This window comes from Pelodiscus sinensis, chromosome 6 (assembly GCF_052426305.1).
Source record: "Pelodiscus sinensis isolate ZL-2025 chromosome 6, ASM5242630v1, whole genome shotgun sequence".
NCBI classification, from domain to species: Eukaryota; Metazoa; Chordata; order Testudines; family Trionychidae; genus Pelodiscus; species Pelodiscus sinensis.
In genome coordinates, this window is record NC_143057.1 from 29770015 (window position 1) to 29794828 (window position 24814).

The following is a 24814-nucleotide window of genomic DNA, read 5'->3' on the forward strand; positions in this document are numbered from 1 at the left end:
ATACAACCAGCATGTACCCTGCTCAAGAGTACAAATAATTAAGCTCTTTCATTTAAACATGCAGCTACCTTAATATATCCTAGAGTTCTCATCTTCATAATTAGTACTGTAATGTTTCCCAAGCAAACTAAGGCCATGTTTCCACTTTTCCTGCTGGAGATCAATCTTCTGGCATTTGATTTAGTGGGTATAGTTAAGACATGCTAAATTGAATGCTGAGGGCAGCTCTGGTCGGTGCCGGTACTCCTCACAGTCAGATGGGAGTGTTTGCTCCTGTTCGCCTCCCTCTGTGCACATAGCTGGAGCTGCATACCTTAAGCCAACCTTCCAGGTTTATTGTAGACCCGGCCTAAAATACACATATTGAGGTCTCTAGGAGACTACAGAGTCTTCTGCACGTTTCCTTTTCCTAGCTGAAAGGAAACTGCTTCTAGATTATGCTTTTAAAAGCATCTATTACAGAAAAGTGTTACCAAAGAGGAGGGGTTTATAGTGTGTCCTGATGACTCGGACCTATTCTAGAAACTCATCCCTCACCTGAACATTACCTTCTACTCTCACAGTCCAGGAAGAAACTTTGCTGGATGTGGTCAGAAGACACTGACCTTGGTATGGAAAAGGCTATTAGCAGGCAGATCATGTGAACAATCAACCCATAGATACCTCAAAGATACCTGAAAACTTTAAATACACAGTGAGAACTTCTATCTGGTTATCTGCAAGAAGTAAAAATGCAGAAGGGAGAGGGAGAGTCCACCAAAAAGGGTTTCTTTGGATAAAATTTTTTACGTTTCTTTTAAACTTCTCAAACATTTAGCACCTTTGCTAAACAACAGTGGAGAATTCAAAACCCCAGCTAGAATACATAGACAATTATTAACTTCATGAGAGCGGCTTGAAAATATCCACATTTACAGTAACTAAAATCCTGCACTTGCCTTTTTATGTTGAGCCACAGCTATGGACTTAGGCTTTCAGGGACTCCAGAATAAGCACAAATATTAGCACCTTTCAGTGCAATACAATTCTTCTCTGTGTACTACAAACATCCGGCCTTGTTTCATTAAGCAAATGGAAACTCACCAAAATATAGGGCTTTCTCCAGGTTCTTTTACTTTGTAGTATTCTTTGTCTTGTGGCAGGACTTTTGTCAGACCAAAGTCTCCAATTTTAACTCTGTTCTCATTCTCCACTAAGATGTTTCTTGTTGCTAGATCCCGGTGAATATATCTTTTCGTGCCCAGATACTCCATGCCCTAAATGTAAAGATAATACAAAAATTAGATAATTGCTTTTAAAACTTAATAGAGATAAAAGGTCAAATTTAGCACTGGCATAAGTGGCTGTAATTTCATTAAATTAAATGCAGTCACATTTGTCTATGGCTGTGGTGAATTTGTTTCACAGAGTTTAATCCAAATACAGGAAGAACAGCAGACTTTTTTTTATCGGAAAGCCTATGTTTTGGAGAGAGCTTAATGCTTCCTCAATCCTCTTCTTAGCCCACCAGTGGCTATGTCTATACTGCAATGCTATTTGGGGATACTGAAGTATCCCCAAATAGCTATCCCGCGTCTTCACAGCAAGCCCGTTATTTTGGGCTCGCTATTCTGATGTCCCTGTAAACCTCATTCTACAAGGAGTAAGGCACATTTTGGAATAGTGCTTTATTTCTAAATTTGGTGCTGCTGATGAAATAAGCTATTTTGAATTAGCATTGAAATAAGATACGTAATTTGCATAACTCAAATTGCATATCTTATTTCGAGTTACAGTGCAGTGTAGTCACACCCATCATTAATTCTAGCTTATTCAGAAGGGCAGTTCTTGCACCTCCTTCTCCATGGCCCAAAATGCTGTGTTGGCAGACCTCCATTCATTAGCCCAGGGAGAATGAAAGTCAAGCCAAATTTCTTGTACCATATAACAATGTGCCAACCAATAACCCAGCCTGTTTGACTTCCAGTGTTAATAGGCTCTGTTTCCCCTTCTCTCCTTTGCTTGTTCTATCCAGCTCTATTTTATCATCCTCCTTGATCCCCATAACCAGTATGTTCTTCCTCCCATCCTCCCCTATCACAAACATTCACTCTCATTCTCTGAGTAGGGGAAATCTATGACCAACCCTGTCTTGAATAAGACGTTCTTCCTGCTCTGGCTGCTCCTCAGATGTCAAACATCTTATAGGAGCAAGCAGTTGGGCTATGGTGACTATTCCTTTGGTCACTGCTGAAATGTGAGAAGGGGGAACATGGGCATGTATGGAGTGAGGGTGGGTGGGCACTGCCTCCTCAAACTGCAAGCCTCAGACAGACACATGATTTGCCCCCTCCCACTCATGGCACCACTGGCCTGACTCGAGGTGTCACCCTAAAATATAGAAGTCAAACTATGCCTAGGGGGGATCCAACTTCAGATTTTATTATTACTAAGTTGAAAATCCTTAGTTTGGGCAGTTGTATGTGGTGGGGAGGAGTGGACAGAACACAGAGTGTTTGTAGAAGCTGACCAATTTTAAAGTATAACAGTGTGGAAACATTAAGCAAGCCATCTGTTCAATCACTCTAGACCAGCAATTCTCAAACTTCATTGCACCATAACCTAGGGATGTGAGTGACTAGTCAAGTCACTACTCACTTTCCCACCCCCCCTTGCTGCATCTGTCTTAGAGGCAGCAGTGGGGAAGAGCAAGAGCTGGTACTGGGGGGAGCTGGCTTAAAAGCCAGTTTCCCCCAACACCATCTCCGCAGAGGAGGGCAGAGGAGACAGAAGCGCAGTGGTCTGAGTAGCTGGTCCTGGGCCTCTGTCTTTTAAACGTAAGAGCCGCCAGGTCCTGGACCTACCCCGCTGTGGCTCTGCCTTTTAAAGAGTTGAGCGGCTCTTACTACATTTAAAAGGCAGAGGCGCAGCGGTCCGAGTCTTGGCTCATGCTGGGTCCCGGACCTATCCCAGTTGAGGCTCTTCAGTTTAAATGTAGTAGGAGCCAGGCTGCCTGGGTACCCAGCTCCTACTACATATAAACTGCAGAGCCGCAGCAGGGGTAGCTCCTAGATCCCGCCTTCCCTTATCAACTGATCGTGTAGTCGATACAAATTGTATTGGCTATGTAAGTAGTCAATTACCCGCATCTTAACATCCTTTCTGTAACCCACTTCTCAACTAAAATTACTACACAACCCCAGGAGGAGGGACCAAAGACTGAGTCCACCCAACCCCCTCTCTGGGCCAGTGCTCCCTCTAACTTTCTCCAATTTTTCTAAATTTTGTTATGTGCACCAAGGCTTGTATGAATGTGCATTACTAGTAAAAACACATGCTGTGGGATGCAGCTAAGCAGCTGGGCAGTAACTGAATCTCTCCTGGGTGGCTGCCCAAGTGCAGAGCTTACAGGGAACATCGCTCTGGGTAGGGAAGCCGAAGCTGAAGCCCAAGGGCTTCTACCCTGGGTGGGGGCATATAACTTTAGCCTGTGTGGTAGGGTTTAGGCTTTGCTGGGTCCTAGGGCCAACATAAACTTTGGCAACCCCATGAAAACAGGGTTGCAACCCACTGTTTGAGTACCCCTGCTTTTATAAGAATCCTTTCCTTTCCTTCCATGCATCTAAAATCCAGCAAGAATTGCTCATCGAAATTTTGGATGTTGACCAAACATTTTGGCATAAAAATTTTCCTTGACATTGCAGGGCCTTTCTGCATGTGGCACACATTCTGGGGGCTGTAATTCCTTGGTGTCTTTTTGGCTGTTGGGTGTAATATGCAGGTCATGAATGGTGCTGGAGGCATGTGAGATGCAGGAAGTCAGACCAGATGGTCTGGTGACTCATCCTAGTCTTATGCTATATGACTCTAAACATTAAACCTATGGCGCTAGAGGAGGAGCACCTCACAGGCAGCAGGTCCAGAGCCGGATTTACACCTTATGCGCCTCAGTGACACTCCTGCCTCACCCCAATCTATGGCTGACCACTGTGTTGCACACAATTTTGAAGAGCTAACAAACCCCAGCACACTAGTGCCCCGAGCATATACCTAATGTGCCGAACTGGAAATCCAGCCCTGAGCAGGTCAGGTGTTTTCCCCCTCCACATAGTTTCCTGCCTGCCTCTGCCCCAGACTTGTGTCAATCTTTTTGAACAACGTTTCCTCATTTTCTTTATACCACTAGATGGCACCATTAGGCAACAGTACTTTATCAGCTGTAAGGAGAAAGGATGGCCCAATGCCCTCCAATGCAAGCTCTTGGTGCCTTTCTGTGAGTGGCACATTAACAATGTTATGGCTGGCACTTTCGCCTTAAAATCCATATATGCCCCTTCCATGACATGCCTAGTTTCCATCATAAAACCTGACCTCGCTCTCAAATCCAGGCTTCTCCCATGGCTGTCCTGATTCCTCAGTCAGGCCACTGGAGTGGGAAACTGGTAATGTTTCTGAATTAGGCATGTCAATGTGTAGATGACTACATGATTAACAGATAAGCCTGGGCTTATTGGTTAATCCTCTCGACTATGTGCATCCCCCACTGCACCTTACTGCTTCTGTATTAGAGGCAGCAAGGGAGGGGACGGGAGGAAGGGGAAGCCAGTGCCCGTGGGGCTATGAGAAATATGACATGTAGTTAACTCTGTCCTACGGGTTGGACCTCCCTGGTCTGGCACCCAGGATTTGCCCATCACTGACCTCCCAGCACCCCCCTCCACTTCTTCCTTATTGTCAGGTGCTTTTGGCCTATGCCTGACCCCAGGCTTGCGTTCTGGCCCTGGCACCAGCCCGGCTACTGCTAGCCCAGCTGTGGATTCCTGGAGCTGGAGTTCCCTGCAGCACCGTTGGACCTACAGCTCCCCAGCAGCCAGAGCTCCCCACTGTACCGCTAGCTGCCTCCGGGCCAGAGCTCCCCACTGAGCTACCAGAACACCCCTTCTCCCCCCCCCCCCCCGCTTGCCATGGGTCCCCCTGCTGCGCTCCTAGCCTTGCCACCAGACCTCCCTATACCTGGGCTCTATGGTCCAGTAACATCCATGGTCCTACTGGACCACAGATGTTGCCAGACCAGATAGTTCTAGTTTAGGGAGGTACAGCCTGTACTTACAAATGGTGAACCCACATTGGCAATGAAAATAAAATATTCATTTGCTGAATAAGGTATTTGTAATCATTCTTTTAGAAGGAAGCATTGCTAACAGATTGCAGGTATATACACGGTTAACAATATCAAAAGGTTTTCTTACCTTGCATATCTGAGAAGTATACATTAGAAGTTTCTTGTGATCCAGCCTCTCCTTGTGTTTTTGGATATAGTCTCGTAAACTTCCATATGGTAAGTATTCCATAATTAATCTCAAATTTCTACGACCTTTTTAAAAATATGCAAAATATAAGATTAGATTTTTATAATTTCTTAAAACAAATAATTAAATGTATCTGCAAATAAATGTACTAGCACAGTGCTGAAAATATTTCATCCTGGAGGCTCTTTTATTCTTGATCCATGAGAACATGTGTAGTTCCTTTCCTCATATAAATGAGTGACTAGAACAGTCTTACATAACGTGTATCAAATCACCTTCTTACTTTGTAAGGAAGTAAGATGGATAGATTTGCAGTTTTAACCTTGGCCCCATCCGCATTATCTGTACCCTTACGGTTTTGTAAGCAGGTCGTGACACCCTCCTCTATCTAGTTACAATAAACACAAAGTTGAACTATGTCCACAGAGCTGGACACAACACAGTGATGTGTCAGACATGTTTGCACATTCACACGTATCACAATGCCCAACCATGTATGTGTCAGTGCATCCTGAGAACGTGGACCTAGGACACACCACCTCACCAGGGAATACAAAGTCAGGAGGTCATACATAGGACACGTCTAAACTACATTCCTCTTCCAGAAGAGGAATATAAATGAGCCCGATCGAAAATGCAAATGAAGCACGGATTTACAAATCTCATGCTTCATTTGCATAATTGCGTGATAGTGCTTTTTCGAGAAAGGGTTTTTCAAAAAAGAAACCACAGTCTAGAAAGGGTTCTTTCGAAAAAATACCCTTTGTCAAAAGAACCCATAAATCTCATTATATCAGGAGTACAGGGTCTTTCGAAAAAGATTCCCCCCCCCAAAAAAGAACCCCGTCTAGACTGTGGTTTCTTTCTCAAAAAACCCTTTTTTGAAAAAGCGCGCTCCCACGATTATGCAAATGATGCACGAGATTTGTAAATCGGCACATCATCTGCATTTTCGTTCAGGCTCATTTACATTCCTCTTTTGAAAGAGGAATGTAGTTTAGACATAGCTATAGAGTGCCACCAACAGCACGTGGAGCAAGACACTCCAAGTAGTAAGGCACCCCACAAAGCTGGAAGGATATAGGCGTGATAATCAAGTTACATGGGGATGTCTAGCAGTCCCAGTCACCAAGCAAATAAAGCCTCAATTTTGCAATAGACAATTCATGAACATACACCGGTATCTGTACAGAACAGAAGCAAAGTCAATAGGAAAGAATATCATGTTAATTGCCACAATATTAAACATATACTCATCCTTGTCTACATGTTTAAAAATCACATTAGTAAATATCATGTATTTTCCCAATGTAGAGAAGATTTTAGAGAAAGCACTTCTAAAATTTGAAAGATGTTTTAAAGGTGCTAATGTGAACAGAATGTGCAATGAGCTCTGCAAAACACATGGATTTTGGATGGTATGTATGTACATGTTTTCCAGTAATTCACAGACATCCCCTCTCACTCAAACCTCAAATTCTCACAGCTTGACACTTTTCTGGTAAAGTAAATAAATATACAACCAGACTCATTTAACCTAGACCAAACTAATGACTCCATAAATGAAGAAACAGCCATTAGAAGCTAAGGAGAATTCTCTGTTAGTTTACCAACAATTTTATACTAGAAATACTCAAGTGGCTTATCTAGAGTACACCTTCAGTAGCATAAGTTTCTGCAATACATTCTGCTTAGCCTGAAAAACAGATAATACAACAGATTTAGGCCATTTTAAGAGGCTCCACAGCAGACAATTTTTCTCGAACTATTTTCTAATGAAGTAGCATAATGAACGTTAATCAGTCTCTCAGTTTTACTTTCTCCAATCATAATTGTGAATTAATGGTAAGTACACACAAACTAAAATGAAACACTACTTCACATAGCACAGCTTCGCCCTGTGGAATTCACTGTCATATCTGTTGCTTCAGAAGATGATTAACAAATCTCAATTCTAGTAATACACCAACCCAATAGTAATATAGTCTTGTAGAAGTGGGGTAGAGGGAATGGAGGGATGGGAAGGAAGATTCCTTTCTGAGCACAGTAGGCTGTTGTTATACTATCATCTTTTAAGATTACTAAACAATTTCTCCCAAGACGTCCTTACAGGGTTGGATGAGAGGCCACTCAACAAAACTGTTTTAAATCTATAGGCCCGGGGGCGGAGGGGAGGGAGGAAATCACTCCAATGAGGCAGCAAGGGAGAGCAAATCTACTCAATTTCAACGTATCCTGGTTTTGATTAGAAAAATGAGTGAGACACGTTATGCAGCAATGTAGTCCTGCTTTCTTTGAAATCAGAATTTATAAAGGCAATCTTCTTCCATATTTCCATTTACCTAAAAAATAATCTAATTGTTACTGCAATGTAATCGGACAATCACAGAAGTGGATTTAAACTTTTCTTTAACTCCTGAAAGTATTTTAATTAAACAGTGTGTCAGTGAATGCTTAGTAATGCCCTTTAGCCTGATTGGCCATGTGCCATTATCTATTTTAACACACATTAACATAAATGTAAATTTGCGTGCCTATATTATGCTGAAAGCTAAACCACAATATTTATACTTAGAAACATTTTCACCTCATCTTCATCTGAAGCAAACAACTATTTCCCTGTCCACAGTTATATCTGATTCATGTTTTAACTACTAACCCCAACACAAAACTGAAATTAGGCTTTTAAAGTTCTACCTAGTTACACAGGTGAAGATGGTAGTTGCCATCTTGGTCAGCAATGTTAAAAACTTGCAAAGCTTCATTTTGATTTGAAGAGAAGGCTTTTAAAAGCAAAGACCTTGGGTGAATTCCTGACACTACCAATGAGAATTTCACTTCATGACTTTAAAGCTTCTAAAATGTTCCTTGACCATTCTCTTTTCATACAGGAAATCCATGAAGTGGTGAGTTTCGCAGTCCACTCTCCTGAGACACAGCAGTGAGCCAAAACCAAAAAAGCTAAAGAAATATTTAGGTTCCCCCTCACAATTTCATGGAACTACTGATGACTTTCTACATGGACTTCTGTCTGCACTTCACAACATGACTAGTTGCAAATAGTTACAATGTTTTTTGTTTGGTTTTAAAAAGGCTATCAGAGAATATTCATCTATAGTTGCAACAGATTAACGTGATGAAACTGTGTCCATTTGGCATAATGAAGCACTGCATGATGGACACTGACTCTTTTTCCAAGTCATCTATAAAAGCTCTGATATAGTCAAGAAATGTATTCCACCAATATGAAAACATTTAATGAGTTCTGGCTTTGTTTTGATGAATAAGCAGAGAGAGTAAGGAAGGCATGTTAAATGCTCTACGTACCAGCACTGTAGCACACTCCCTTGTACTTAACAATGTTATCATGCTGCAGGGATTTAAGGATTTCAATTTCCCTTTCAAAGTCTCGCAGGTGCTCTTCGGTGCTATGTTGTAACTTTTTCACAGCCACCACCTCTCCAGTATTGTCTTGTAGTGGGTCATACCGGCACATCTCAACACTGCCGAAGTTACCCTGGACCATAAACAGAAACACTTTAACTAAAAAAAAAAACAAAACCCCTATCTCTAAGTCTCTTCCCCATCTGTGTATGACTGCACCAGGATTAAGGGGAAACACTAGGACTGAGACAGGAAGGAGAACAGGATAGAGAAACAAAAAACAGGACTATGTAGCACTTTAAAGACTAACAAGATGGTTTATTAGGTGATGAGCTTTCATGGGCCAGACCCACTTCCTCAGATCAAATAGTGGAAGAAAACGGTCACAACCACTATTTGATCTGAGGAAGTGGGTCTGGCCCACGAAAGCTCATCACCTAATAAACCATCTTGTTAGTCTTTAAAGTGCTACATAGTCCTGTTTTTTGTTTCAACTACACCAGACTAACACGGCTACATTTCTATCAGGTTAGAGAAAGGGGAGCAACCTCTGTTCCCTCTTCTCCTCCTTAACCAAACAATTTCTTCCCCACTAAAACGTCACACTTTAATAGCTGGGACGGGCTAAACCAACAGCATTGACTCCACTACAGCCTCTGAACATGTTTTACCTATTACTGCACCTTTACAGTATTTTCTATTTTTATCCATGGTCCAGTATCTTTCCCCTCTACCATCTTCCAACTGCCTTTATTTCTTGATCGTCTATTTGCCTCCTATAACGGCTCTCCCCTTCCTGCATTTTGCTAACTTTTTTTCTATGCTTGTCTTAGTTTTCCTGATCATCAGTGTCTACTCTGTTTGCTCCTTCCTAACTAATTCTTCTGAGAACTATCCCCTGCCTCACTTATTTACACTCAGTCCAATATCTCCCTTTTGCCTGAGAAACTGAGTCTTCTCTCCCCGTACTCTGACACAAACCATGTGCATATGGCGGCAGTGGTACTAATCTCTCTCCTGCCTGACATTTAATTAAACCAACCTAATTTTCTATTGTAGAACATACCTGACATTTCAAAACTCCCAAGTGGAAAACATGAGAACATGCAGTCATCATAAAGAACCCCAGTTACATGTAAAAACCTTATTTCTTCCAGCCAATTAGAGTTCAAACTTCCTACCTTGCCAAGCTGTTGTAAGAACTTAAGGTGTCTCTCTTCAAACTGCGTTGGGTCCCTGTCTTCAAATGCCCCAGAAAATCCAAAAGCTCCAATCCTCATATTTGGCAACATGTCATTTTCTGTCAATAACTCATAATCTGGGCAAAATCCAAGAAAATTATCAAAGAGCAAATGTTGTCATTATGCTGACATGCTCCTCTTTATGTCTACCCAGAGCACAGCAGAACATTAACAATGGATTGAACTGAGATATCACCTACTAAGCTGCTGCCCTAAATAATGAGTTACTACAAACCAACAAGTTAGAGTGACAGTCTGGATGCTTCCGGGCCAAAGAACTTAGTCATGACAGCTGATGCATAGTAACTCTTCTCTTAAGAATTTCCAAATATCCATTTTTGCAAACCAATCCTTGCTGCTTTAACTATAAAACCTAATGTTCAATTGCTCCATTTCTGGGGAGGGGGCGGGGAATTAAAAAATCAGAAAGTCAGTTGGTAAGTTGGGAGTAAAACCACAGCTACTGGGAGAAAATACAAGGATCACTCATATAATGTGCTTCATTAAGAAGCTAGCATTTCAATCTTGACAATATATTTGAAATATTTACAATATAATAAAAATGTATTGAGTGAGCCCCCAGTAAAATTCACTTTTAATAGAAAACAATAAAATGTATTCATTATCGTTTTTATTGTTTACACTGTGGTAGAGCCTTGGGCCCGGATCCCATTATCCTAGGTACTATACATACACATAACAAAACAATGTCTCTTGGTCTAAAGAGTTTACAACCTACTATTAAAAGTTTGTCCCCTTTTCTCCACAAGCTTACCTGGTGTGAACAAACTGTTAAGATCTCGTATAATGGCTCTGAAAGAAGGCCTGAAATCTGGCTCATAATCCATGCAGCTGTTTATAAGATTTGCTAGTTCTGTCCAGTTTGGAGCAGGAAGCTGATGTCTATCTTCATAAAACTGTAGCTTCTAGGATTAAAGACATACAAAATACTTTAACATATAATTACCATTCTTGGCAGCTTTGTAGCAAATGTGGTTTCTGCTTCAGAACAGCTATTTCTGGTTTCAAAAAGGAAGAACTTATTTCCTTTGCACAGGTAATTCTGTGCAGCCTAACTAGGATGGAGCAGTAAGAAAGTTCTAGCTGAGTTCTGTCTCTAGCTTCAAGAAGCCTCATTTTTATTATAAGAGTACGTGGATGAGTCAAAGGGGGCCTAGTATCTCGGATGTTTCTCCTGCCAGAAAGTGTCTATCCAGTGGCTCTACTAGGAATGTGCTGATTGAGGAAGCTACTAGGAAATCACAACAGCACCCACAAACAAGATTAGGCTTTTGTGATGAACACAAGTGAGTTTGTGTAAAGCTTTTATGAGGGCTGGGTTCTCCATGTAGGGGACTCACTTGACAGTTTTCAAGAGAGATTAACTATATATGTATCCAGGAAAGCCATACAATATTACAGAGCAATAACGCTGGGTTTTTTTATGTTGTATTTTATTTTGAGAGACATTTTTATATCTGTAAATACTTCTGCTCTGGCTGATTTGGGGGCTGGACTCTGCAACACCAAACACACTAATGCACTAAAAATACAATCTAAAGGTCACTAGAAAGAACAGTCAACAAAAAAACCACCGAGTTCACAGATACAGTAATAACAACTCTACTTGCCAACACTTACTCTGGGAGAATCCAATGCACCAAGGGGCTTGTCTCCTCCACTGCAGATTTCCCATAATGTGGTACCAAAACTCCACTTGTCTGTTGCCAAGCTCAGCTGTTTAGGATTTTCAATGCACTCAGGTGGAACCCAGGGTATCCTTTCAAGAAGAACTATGTAAACATGAAAACATAACAAGTCAAAAAATAATACTGAAGCGTCTACTTTTTTCTGCTAATTCTACTTTAAACACATTAGAGTTAGCCAAATTTTGAGTTTCTACAATTATCTCTTATTTTTCAGAATGAAATACTTCAACTCTTCTCAAGTTCCTGTTCGCCAGTAGTAAATATTAAATGACACACACACACACACACACACACACACACACACACACACAAATAAATGATGATCACCTGTAACTAGGACGAAGTACCATTGCTTCTGATTTTAAAAGTCCAGTAAGTATCTTCTTCTTATAGCCTCTTAAAGCCAGATCTGAGGAATTTCTACATCATTCTGTTGCTCTGACATGAATGTCCTTCACTAACCATCAAGAAACAGTAGTTCCCACTCAAGATTGAGAGGGTGAAAAATCATGCTTAGTAGTTTTCAGAGGGGGCATAACATGCTGACTCAACAACAAGCAGCTGAGTGCACACAGAGGAATTTAATTGTTTGAGTCTTCATCATTTGATCAAAATGAAAACTGGAAAGTTTAGGATAATAGCACACCACATAGTTTACTTTCCTAAGGTTGCAGCATCCTGCCAACATATGAAATTATACAGTAAAACTGATTAAAATCAAAACTTGATCAGTTTGTTTTCATGTTCCAAACTGAATACTGTATAGCAAAAATAAGTAAGTAAGTAAGTAAGTAAGTAAATAAATAAAAGGTAAACAATATCACTGAAGAAGACTACCTTTGATTTTAAAAATGTTTTCATTTGAATAATCTATGGTATAAAACAGCTAAGGAAATTGGTTTAATAATATATCAATTTTTTTACCTAACTGTAACTTTAAAAGGAAAAAAAGGGAAGACAGTGAGAATGGATATATTATATATCCATCTTATATTCAGTCAACAGATGCATTCACTTAGGCATGTCATCCTGATTATTATTAATTTTTTTAAACTCCATTTGAATGTATTTCACAGCTTGTAAAAGTGACAGAAAAGCAACATATTGTGAATATATGTATCATCATTCTCAAGAGTGAAGGATTTCAGATGCTCAGCCTGAGATGTATTGGCATGGTTTTGAAAATAAGGTCCCCAGAGTTACAAATTGGGCACCTAAAAAATCACTTGTTGCCTTTGAAAATGCTTAAGTTTCTATATGCTCTCTAAACTTCTTCTCATTATTATAATAAAGCACTTTAATCCTAACCCGCAGTGACTACCGTATTTTCCGGTGTATAAGACGACTTTTTATACTAAAAAACATCCCCCAAAAATCGAGGGTCGTCTTATACACCGAGTATAAACATACTGTAGCTTCGGCTACATACATAACGTCCCTGTGCTGATACTGTATGTACCGCGCTGAGCCAATCACGGCAAGCGGTGTCATCTATTAATGCATACAAAGCCTGCTCGGATTGGCTGAGTCAGAGAGGCGGGCTATTACAACCTTTGCCAATCCGAGCAGGCTTTGTATGCATTAATAGAATACACCACTTGCCGGAATTGGCTCAGCGCGGTACATACAGTATCAGCACAGGGACGTTCTGTATGTAGCCTAAGCTACAGTCCTGTATTACCGCACATCCAGCAGCCTAAAAGATTAGGGACGTTCTGTAAGTGGGTGTACAACAAATGGCTGGTAGAAAAGACCCCCCATCATGGCTCCAGCAAGAAGAAGGAAATTTGAAGCCAGTTTCAAGCTGAAAGTTGTAAACTTTGCCAAGGAACATAATAACTGTGCTGCTGCAAGTCAATATGGAGTAACAGAAAAGATGGTCCGAGACTGGAAAGCAAATGAAGATGCATTAAAGAGTATGCCAAGTAGTAAGTGTGCATTAAGAAGAGGCACCCCACATTGGTCAGAACTTGAAAAGCACGTAGCAGACACGGTGCACGAGCATCGTCAAAATGGTTATGTAGTGACACGAAACAAAATACGTATGTTTGCACTTCAGTGGGCCAAATCTAACCCAGATCACAGCAAAGGATTTAAGGCCACTGTATCCTGGTGTACCAGGTTCTTGGAAAGGCATAATCTGGTACTGAGGCAAAAGACCAAAATTGCACAAAAATTACCTGCAGATCTCGACGGAAAAGTAAGTCTTTTCCATCGATATGTAATACAACAGCGCAAGAAACATGGCTATGCGTTAAGTCAGATCGGAAATATGGATGAAACTCCTATGAATTTTGATATGGTTGGAAATAAAACTGTTAATCCAAAAGGTGCAAAAACAGTGTTAATTAAAACAACGGGACATGAGAAGTCCAGTTTTACAGTGGTACTAGCATGTACAGTTGATGGCGCCAAACTAAGACCAGTGATTATTTTTAAAAGAAAAACAATGCCGAAAATCAAGTTCCCTGTTGGAGTTTTTGTACATGTGAATGAAAAAGGCTGGATGGATGAAGAAGGGGTAAAGCTATGGCTTGATAATGTATGGAGTAGGCGACCAGGTGGACTTCGTCAAGAACGTAGCCTACTGGTGTGGGATATGTTCAGGGCTCATTTAACTCCCAGCACAAAGAAAAGGCTGGCAAGAATAAACACAGATGCGGCAGTTATTCCTGCAGGATTGACATCATTGGTATAGCCACTGGATGTGTGCCTAAACAAGTCATTTAAAGATCGCATTCGAGAACAGTGGAATGAGTGGATGGTTAGCGGCGAAAAGTCATTCACAAAAGGAGGAAACATGCGTGCGCCACAATTGGATGTTTTGTGTAACTTTGTCATAAAAGCCTGGAATGATATTGATGCAGAAACAGTAATCAAGTCTTTCAAGAAGTGTGGCATATCAAATTCTTTGGATGGTATGGAGGACGACTTCTTGTGGCAAGATGAAGGGGAAGCCGAAGCTGAAGCCACATCATCTGATTCGGAATTAGATCCATATGATGACCGTCTTACAAATATACCACAAGATGTCACTGATGAACTTATGATGTCAGAGGATGAACATGAGGAGGATTTTTAAGGATTTTAAGTTACCAGTAAGTCAAAACCATTTTAATTACAATTATTTAAATCAAATCTGATGTTATTAAATGGTGTTGCCTTGGAAGGGGGGTAGTCTTATACGGCGAGTATAGGCCAAAACCTATGTTTTAAATGGAAAATTAGGGGGTCGTCTTATACGCCCAGTCGCCTTATACGCCGGAAAATACGGTATCTGTCCAGCAACAGGCCACAAGTACAGCATGGTCAAACATTCTTTTGGAGAAGATGTTTTGCTTACAACATACAGTAATCTGTGCTGAAATGCCAATCTCCAAAAGGCAACACTTTAACCTGTCTGTATATTTGCACAGACTCATTTCAAACCAGACAAAACTATTCAACAGTCATGTGTTGATAACAAGATGTATTTGTATCTATCATCTGTGATGGTGTTTTAGGGACTGGAGACATTTGTCACAATAAAGCTATTAGTACAAGGAGAGGTGGGAGGAATAAAAATACAAATATTTTCAATGTTACGAACAATAGCAAAGACAGCAGACATCAAGACTTACTGTCTTTTGGCAAAACGGTAATGCTGATGCCAGGATCACTAAGCTTGATAAACGGAAGGTTTCCAGACTTCCTATCTTCTTCTCTGATAAGCAAGATATTTTTTGCGCATACATTCCCATGAACAAGGCTTTTATCTTCCTGATAAAGACAAATACATATCTATGTAAATAAACTTAAGGTAAAATCCACCAGGCATGTAAAAAGAAAATGTTAATCTAGGAAACTACATAGATCACAATATTGCACGCACAAATAAAACAATACAGCTAATCCTTCTCTGATTAGAAAACTTAAACTAAACTACGTCAGTTATCTATCTAGATTTCAACTCTAGATAGCTGTACTAAACTTTCTATAAGTAGGCAGATATCAAATAAAGCCTGAAGCAGATTAGTAATTTGAACATTGCGGGAGCTTTTACTGGTGTTAGCTATTAGCCTTATTAGAAGGTAATTTATATTGAGCTGAGGAAGTTAAAGGGAGAGCAATGGCAGGCATGATTCCTGGAAGAAGTCACTTTTCAGTTGGGATTTCCAAGGAGGAGAAAAGGAACCATATGGTAAACAAACCAGGACAAAATAATAGCTGCTTACAGAGTAGCAGGAGAGAAGGAATAAGACCAACGGAGGTAAAGGATGCAGTCAGAAAAATCAATTTAGCGAAATGTAGAGAGAAAACAGAAGAATAGTGGGACACAAGAGAAGAGAATAAGGAGAAAGACGATGTAGAGCAGTGGTTCCCAACCTTTTTTATATCATAGACCAGCAAACCCACTCTCAAACTTTTGGCAGACTGATAATATTTTATTTGCATGTTAATTATGCAAATATGCAAATAAAATGTTGCCTGTCCAACTAGCCTCAACCCAGCCCCTTACTCCCCAGTGCTTAACACCTTTTGTCCCCCACCCGTACCTCCGTACCCTTTGACTCCATCCCACTCCCCAGAGCCTGGCTGCCCCCTCTAAGAAGCGTGGCCGTTACTGCTATGCACGCAGGGAGAGCGGCCTCTTCCTTCATGCCCCTCCCTCCCCAAGAACGTCTTGCACTCCCATGGGTAGGGGCAGGGGAGTGCAGAGCCCCAGTTGGGCAACCATCCTACCTAAGGGGATGGGAGGGGAGAGGAGAGAGGGAGGCACCTCCTCTTCCACCTCCTCCTGCTGCCACCTCAGCTCCAGTGCACACGGTGGTGCACACACTCCCTCCTCCTTTGCACCCCCACCCTTCCCAAGTGTGTCTTGTGCCCCCATGAGGAGAGGCGGGGGGGCAGCGTGTAGCCTTGGCTGGGCCGCCACCTTACCTAGGTGGGAGGGAGAAGGAGGAAGGGAAGCACCTCTTGTTCTGCCTCCTTCTGCCACCACCTCAGCCCCAGAAGTGGGAAAAATCAGCCACCATGGCTGCTAGAGCTGAACTGCTGTCAACAGCCGGTTTGAGCTCCAGCAGCCGACATGGCCCAGCGGTTCATGGACCAGCACCGGTCCGCAGACTGGCGGTTGAGAACACTTGATAAAGAGCATAGAAAAGTGTCAAGGGCCACACTTTTCTATGTAGGGCATGCAGGTTCTGGGATGGAGGTTGGGTGCAGAAGGGAGCTCAGTGTAGAGGACTGGGATGCAGGAGAGGGTATGGAATCTGAGAGGGAGTTTGGGTGAAGGAGAGGATTGTGACCTGGGGCAGGGGACTGGTGTGCAGGGTCCAGGAGGGGGTAAGGGTGCAGGAGGATTCTGACCTAAGAGAGAGGTGTGCAAGATTTTGACCCGAGGGATGGCTATGCAGGAGGATTTTGACCTGAGAAAGGATGTGCACCATTTAGAAGGGAATTGTGACCTGGGGGAAGAGAGATGCAGAGGGTTTGAGTGGTGACCTGGGGCAGGAGGTTGGGGTGCAGAGTCAGGGAGGGGATATGGGTGCAGGGGAGGATTCCAGCCTGGGAAAGGGGTGCAGGAGGTGTGCCGAGTCTGAGAGGGAGTTTTAACCTGTGGCAGAGGAGAGCAGAGGATTTGGGTGGTGCTCTGGGGAAGAAGAGGAGAGTGATCCCAGGCAAAGAGCTGGGGAATGGGAGGGATGCCAGAGGAAGGCTCTGGCTGGAAGGTGTTTACCTTAGGTGGCTCATGGCCAGCAGCCCAACGGGGACCCTAAGGCAGACTCGCTGCCTGCTGTAGCCCCAGACTGCGTAAAACAGCTGGAGGCTCCCTCAATGTGCCGCTCTGGGACCACATGCCCCTGGAGAGGGGAAACCTTCATGTGCTGTCCCCCCACCCAACCAGCCAATCGTCGCAGCTCCCACTGGCTGGTCTGGGAGCCGCCAGCCGTCTGGAGCATCCTTGGGCTACAGCATGCAGAGAGCCTCTCTTGAGGTCTGGGTGGGGTAGGCTGTGGGCCAGAACAAAAGGCTTGGTGGGCCGAATCTGGCCCATGGGCCTTATAGTACCTGTCTCTGTAATGGAAGAATATGAATTTAACCGTCAACTAAAAAAGAAAAAAAATACTTACCAGGAAATGCATGGCCAGTGCCAACTGTTTGGCAACTTCCAGTTTCCACAAGATATTGATAGAATTTTTGCTCTTCTTCAAATACGTGTCCAAGGATCCGAATTTGACATACTCCTGCACCAGGATATCTGATTTAAAGAGGTTAAAAGGTAAACAGACTTGTTAATTTTTCATTCTTGTTTAATAAACATACTGCTACTCATAAGAAACATCCAATTTTTTAACTTGCACCTCTTCTCCAGCCCCCACACCCTGTAACAATAAAAGCATAGATGCTGGAACTAGGAGTATGCTGCAGCACTTCCTGGCTTAAAGTGGTTTCCATTATATACAAGATTTACAGCTTAGTTCAGTGGCTGTCAGTACCTCCACTGTCAAAGTTTTTCCAGCGCCCCTGAATAAAAGTAATGTGGTTTCAAGATAGCATCATAATGTATAGCACATTGATGCCATTTAAATATAGATTATTTATAATTTATTTATATATTTGTTGACTTTCAAAGTCAACAACTTTTAATTTTTTAAACTCAACACTTTCTAACAGTTATTCAAATTTAAGACTGTTCTGAGAACTAAAAACTTTTCTATATATAAAAAGTATATGGACTTTTGAAAAACAGAATTTAATTTTCTGTGAAACTAACAAAACTGAAAAAAAATCTCAGAAAACGAACTGAATAAAAAGAGTCAAAACTAACACTTTAAAAGTGATCTGGAATGGATCTTTCCTGTCCCAAGAAAGACAAAGGCAGAAATAAATGTTGCATATTAACCAAGCAGACTGTACTGAAGGTGTCCCCTAAGCCAACCCCCAGGCATGAAGCCAACCAAATAGTGACAGCAACCAATTTTGAACTGATACACGCCCCAAAGAAAAGTTTTTTCCTGGGAAAATTGGAGAGAGAAGAGTACAAAAACTCAGAAATGAGTAGTGCATCCTTTCCCTTACACATATCCTCAGCTATCTTGCTCAAAATAATGCTCCACAATACAACTGTGACAGAGATGTCTCAAGAATAAATGAATCCAAAGATACCTCCCCCAAATCTTCAAAATGGATTGGTAAGAGAAAGTTAAGACTCTCAGGCCACGTCTACACTATGCAGAAGATCAATGCTGCCACAGTTGATCTTCCTGGGTTCCATTTAACGGGTCTAGTGAAGACCTGCTACTTGGAACTGAGAAGGTTCCTCCATTGGTGCTGGTAGTCCTGCTTCTCACAAGGAGTAAGGGAAGTCGACAGCAGTGTTTGGTCTTGCTGACCTTCCCACTGTGCGGACGGTGTGAAAACCTGATTTAAGATATGTGTGTCTTAAATCGATCTTCCCCTTCGCTGTAGGCCAGGCCTAAGGGATTATCTTTAAACTCCTGTAATAATTTTATTGGGTTATGAAAATGCTAGTATTGCAAATGACTGTTTCTTCTATGCAGTGCAATTGTAGCCATATCAGTCCTAGCATATTAGACACACAAAGTGATTGAGGTGATACCTTTTATTAGTGATCTAACAACCATATTTATTTGTTCCTCCTGTTAATCATCAGATGGTTAGAACATGTATTGCTGGAGAAGAGACTAATTTTGGGAAATAATATACTTTGGTCTTAACTTATCATGAAAAAAATACCTCTAGCAGGTGACTGACTCAAGGATTTAATCTCATTTAAAAGCTCTATATGTCTATATGTGGGGAAGAACATGTACTAGAAGTCCTGTGGGAGGAGGAATAGCTCAGTGGTTTGAGCATTGGCCTGCTAAACTCAGGGTTGTGAGTTCAATCCTTGCCAGGGGCCGAGATAAGGCAGGGCAAATGGGGCGACCGCCCCAGGCCCTGCACTTAAAAAAGCCCCGTGCATGCGCCGTGGTGCCACCATGCATGTGCATGGGGTCACGGCGCATGCGCCGTGGCAAAGGGGAGGGCCCTGTGAAGTTACACTGCCTGGGGCTCTGCAAAACAGTCATCTGCCCCGATCCTTGCAGAGGGGATTTGGGGCAAAAATTTGTCAGGGATGGTACTTGGTCCTGCTGTGAAGGCAGGGGACTGGACTCCATGACCTTTCAAGGTCCCTTCCAGCTCTATGAGATAGGCAATCTCCATTATTTAAAAAAGTCACTAGTCTATCACTTGTATTCTGTCATTTGTATTGTTTTGTTTAATGTTTCTTTTCTTTAATAATAAAACAGCCATAATTAGTAATTGTGATGATTTTGCTTGGCTTTGTTTAATGTAATCTCTAATGTAATCCCTAATGTAAATTTAAAAAAATATTGCAACTAAATAGTGGGAGCAGTGTTTCCCTTTGCTGGCAGTAAGAGAAACAATTAGTAAGTGCTTGCCTACCATTTGCTGTTTGTTTGTACTAAATATTTTTAGTAATTATTAAAATAAAATGACTTTGCATCCAACAATTTAAAATAATCCTTTTTCACCCACAAAACAATGTTAAAATAACTTTGATAATGGCCATTGTTCTCAATCTGTGGAATCCTACACTTCTACACTGCTAACGGGGATAGTGGGTCCCCCACTGTATAAAAGGTTGAGAACCTGCAATTTATACTATTTATTTCATGTTGTTTCTCGAATCATAGAAGCTCAAGCCAAGCTGCAAAACAAATGTAGGACAGGAGCTACCTTTGGGATTTGCCAACATTCTTTCTTTGAGCAGTCAAGGAAAATAAAAGAGCATTTACATTGTATGAAACAGGTAAGTAGGATTTAGAATCTTAAACAAGTTTGTTTACAAAAAATCACTGCAAATCCCCTTTAGCTGCATTCAGGGGACATCTGTTTGAAGACTGAGCTCTTCAGTACTCCCATGAGCGAAGAAAACAATATGGATTCTGACACACTGTTGCTATGTTTTATTTTGTTTGCAAAATGGGACTCGTAGAAGGAAAACAATATGATACTAAAATAACTAAGAAAAATCACATGGAAAAATAAAATGGAAAACCAAATTTTATTTAGCAAAATCTATGCCTATGGTCTGCATAAAAGGAGTGGAGTGGAAAAATAATTGCAAGATAAGGGATAGACTAACCCTAATCTACCTGAAGACAAAATACACATGGCAAAACCAGGAGAACCAGCTGATATAAAAGCCTGGCATATGATGAAAAACATAAATAAAATAAAATAAATTTTGCAGCAGGCTTTTACACAAGAACAGAGACTGTAATGGGAGCAGTCTGAAATGAATACATATAAATATAACTGATTTTACTTACTTTCCTCTCCACAGACACATACTCCATAATTTAACACCAAATGCTTGTAAGAAAGCTGGCTCATCATGCTTGCTGCCTCAAAGAAAGACTGAAAGTGCAAGGAACAAAGAATGATAATCATTGATGAAAAATCAAAAGTTAAATTGTTTGGAATTAAACAGATTAAAACCACCCACATTTTTACATTACTTCAATTTCTAACTTATTGCAAGGATTTTGTATAACAGATTTCATCTTGTTGGCTTGCACATGGTTTGGTTAGCAATCTAATTTGATGATGTTAGGAAAATGGGTGGACAAGAAAGCTTTATACCAGGGCAAGTCAACTTTGGAAGCCCCGAAGGCCACAGTGATACTCACAGCACATGCCGAGGGCCACAACTTAAGTGTGGTTGCATATGCATACAAATATATATGCAAATATATGCAAATAGCTTCTTTCACACTGATGGGCATAAATACAAAGATTAAGGCAAGACTACACAACACGCAGGCCCCATTTAAGTCAGTTCTGCTGATATTAATAAAATGCAATATTTACCTGATTTCCACCCATATGACAGCACTTTTAATGAGCAAGGACAGTCCAGGAATTTAACTACTAAAATGCATATCAACAGAAGACCATTATATTGACTACTTTTTTGTTTTGGCTCCCACCTGTGAGCCACAGGTTGAGCCCTGCATAAATTCAAACCACACCACGGGCCACAAACTTTCTGCTTTACACATGCAGAAAGTGAGGAGTGCTCGCAGGGAATTTTTTTTAACCTGTGACAGAGAACAGAACTCCACAAAGAAAGCTATAACAAATGGAAGGTGATTCATTGCTCAGAAATTTGGAACTAAAGCATTTCACTGCAATTTGCATGTAGTGTATTTGATCAATGGTGAAATCTGGGGCCAAATCCTCTCTCTGAATCTGGCCCCATTCTGCTGCTCAGGAGATGCAAAGGGCCCTAAACACTGGCCATAATTGGTCAGCTGAGAATTCTCCCAATGGCAACAGGGGGGAAAAGCTCTTAGATGGTGTGAAGCCATTACAGCTGGCCCCTGAACCAGTCCCTTTGGCCCAAAGTATAAAGTACCAGGGGCAGAAGTGGGCATGTCTGAAGCACTGCTGCATTCTGCCATTTCTCAGTACGTGGACGTGGTCCCCTGGGACCATTGTCAAATGGTGTAGCTTAGTTGCAGCAGTACCTTGCCTGCAGCTGTGCAAGACAGAGAACAAGGAAACCTCAACTGGCTTCCTGACTCTCCTCTTCTACACAAAATTATGCTCAGTGCAAGAAAAAACCTGGCCCTGGTTTAGACAGAAATGTAACCATCTACTATAGAACAGCCTCAATTGTTCATGGTAACAAAGATTGATTATTCCTCTTTACTCGGCACTGGCGAGGCCATATCTGGAGTATTGTGTCCAGTTCCTTCCAATTACAGGAAGGATGTGGATGCATTGGAGAGGGTCCAGTGGAGGACAACCAAAATGATAGTGGGCTGGAGCATATGACCTACGAGGAGAGGCTGAGGGAGTTAGGTCTATTTAGTTTGCAGAAGAGAAGAGTGAAGGGGGATTTGATAGCAGCCTTCAACTTCCAGAAGGAAGGTTCCAAAGAGGATGGAGGAAGGCTGTTCACAGTAGTGATGGATGGCAGAACAAGGAGCAATGGTCTCAAGTTGTGGTGAGAAAGGTCCAGTTTGGATATCAGGAAAAACTATTTCACTAGGAGGGTGGTGAAGCACTGGAATGGGTTACATAGGGAAGTAGTGGAGACTCCATCCCTACAGGTGTTTAAGTCTCGGCTTGACAAAGCCCTGGCTGGGTTGATGTAATTGGGATTGGTCCTGGCTTGGGCAGGGGGCTGGACTTGATGTCCTTCTAAGGATCTATGATTCTATGACAAAGAATAGTAATTATTTACAGACAAGAAGTAATCGATATATTACTACCCAAGAACCAGACAAACCTCAGAGTAGTTTCTGTGCACTTTATCCAGAACTTTCAAGAGGACTTCAGTTTGATGGAGCTCTCCATAGTCTCCCACTTCTTTCCTTACACCTTTGAAAATCTTAGTAAAGGTGCCCTGCCCAAGGCTCTCATTCTAAAAAATAAAAAAGGTTGGGGTAATAGGGAAGATGCAATCAGACAACCTTCTCTGCCAACTCTGGAAAACACTGATCACTTAAAGTTCTTCATAAACAATGCATGTGGAAAACTTTTAAAGCTAATACATTCAGGGTCAAGAGTCAGATGACAAAAAATGAAGAATAACCATACTGGAAAAAGAGTTTAACTATATTTGTTTAGATGAAGTTTATTTTCCCCCTTTCACTGGTTGGGGATCTTTGGGGACAGACTGTTGCAAGGAAACTGGATGCTAGGAATATAAAGAATGTGAGCCTCTTTGAAGCTGGAGAAAACAGCGGGTGGGGTAATAAAAAAGGAAATGACACATAAAAACAGTTATTTATTTTATTAAAGGGCCACCCAAATTTAAGACATTTTTTGAAAATTTTAACTAAGGAACTACAGTAGCAAAACATCTTGCTGCAAAAAAGGCTATTTTAAATGGCATACAAACAGGAACTCTATGCACAACTCTCTATGGAAATAGCCAGATAGATGCAACTAATGAACTTACAAATATCAAATCCTCATTCCGGATTTTGTGAAAGACCATTTGGTTGACATTATTGTGTCTCTGCAATGTGGGTGATGTAGGTACATCAGAAACACCATTGCTCCTGAAGACAAGAAGATTTGACTTATCTGAGAGGGAAGGGAAAGAAGGTGGGGACGAAAGGAAAAAAAACAAACACAAAATCCATAATACATCTGTTAAAGATTTTTAGCACAAAGTTGTTTCTGCAGAATTATTAATTTCAGATGTAATATACTCTGATAAGAAGATTAATGTCAATTACAACAGCAGGGAGAGAACAATTTGTTTAATAAATAACACAGTATTACAGGATTTAATTAAACAAATGTCTAGCTTAGATCTTTCCAACTAGCAATAACATTCTGGTTCTCTCTTCCTTCTCTTCTGATTAGTAACGTTTCCAAGCACTCTTTTTGACAAGTACAGCCTTACATTGGCAAAAATATTCCACACCACTTCTCATGGTACATCATGTGCATTTTTAAAATGAGAAATGTCAAATTTAGCAGCTCTTTCATAATACAAACATACAGCTAAGCATTTGGTCAAATGAGAAATGCTGCTGAATGCAAACCATCAGTCATTAAGAGAGGCCAGTTTTACTTTCTCCCAGGACAGCTGATTGCTGGGATGGTCCTGGTTTGAGGAAGAAGATCACAGTACTGAGAGTAACATCTTACAAAGGCAAACCCAGGCTGACTTAACTCTGAAATCTCAAAGATTAAGGAGATGAAAATGTCCGTCGGGCAAATATACTAATCTGCTAATTTTGCTTTAAAAAAAAAAAAAAATCAATGAACTCAAAAATATTAGGCATGCTTGTGTTGTTGACAAACCTGTACCTTTTGATTTTGGAGGGCAGCATTTGGTAAACTGGAAAATGATGTTGTCTGAACGGACTGTTTCAGTCTGATAGCAACTCAACAGATCCTTAAGGTTACCAAAACTTCTCTTAGTTCCACTAAGATTATACTCTCCCATCTCATTTTTTGTTATTAAGCAGTGCTTATACTCAGCGACGCCGTCCCGCTGTAGAGATGTTTAATTAGAAAAGGAAACACCAACATGTATTATTTAAAAATACAAACAAGATGTACTCCATGTATTAAATTTTATTTATTCTTCTCAAGAAATCTGTCACAGTACTGTCATTTGGAATTTTAATCCTAGTACAACTGAGCAGAC

The 24814-nt window shown here is 41.2% G+C and overlaps 1 protein-coding gene across 3 annotated transcripts in view; it reads right to left on the reverse strand.

Annotated features, from left to right (window-relative positions):
- The window catches only part of JAK2 (Janus kinase 2), a 137336-nt gene that overhangs the window by 13305 nt on the left and 99217 nt on the right, over window positions 1-24814 (reverse strand). For all 3 annotated transcript variants that reach the window (XM_006115137.4, XM_075931627.2, XM_006115140.5), the window contains 12 exons: window positions 24472-24658; window positions 23609-23736; window positions 22934-23068; window positions 20967-21054; window positions 17736-17863; window positions 15243-15381; window positions 11555-11706; window positions 10689-10839; window positions 9854-9990; window positions 8616-8805; window positions 5229-5353; window positions 1084-1256 (listed from right to left, as the gene is read on the reverse strand). In XM_006115137.4, the coding sequence (XP_006115199.3) occupies window positions 1084-1256; window positions 5229-5353; window positions 8616-8805; window positions 9854-9990; window positions 10689-10839; window positions 11555-11706; window positions 15243-15381; window positions 17736-17863; window positions 20967-21054; window positions 22934-23068; window positions 23609-23736; window positions 24472-24658 (1733 nt within the window). The remainder of the gene's footprint in view (window positions 1-1083; window positions 1257-5228; window positions 5354-8615; window positions 8806-9853; window positions 9991-10688; window positions 10840-11554; window positions 11707-15242; window positions 15382-17735; window positions 17864-20966; window positions 21055-22933; window positions 23069-23608; window positions 23737-24471; window positions 24659-24814) is intronic.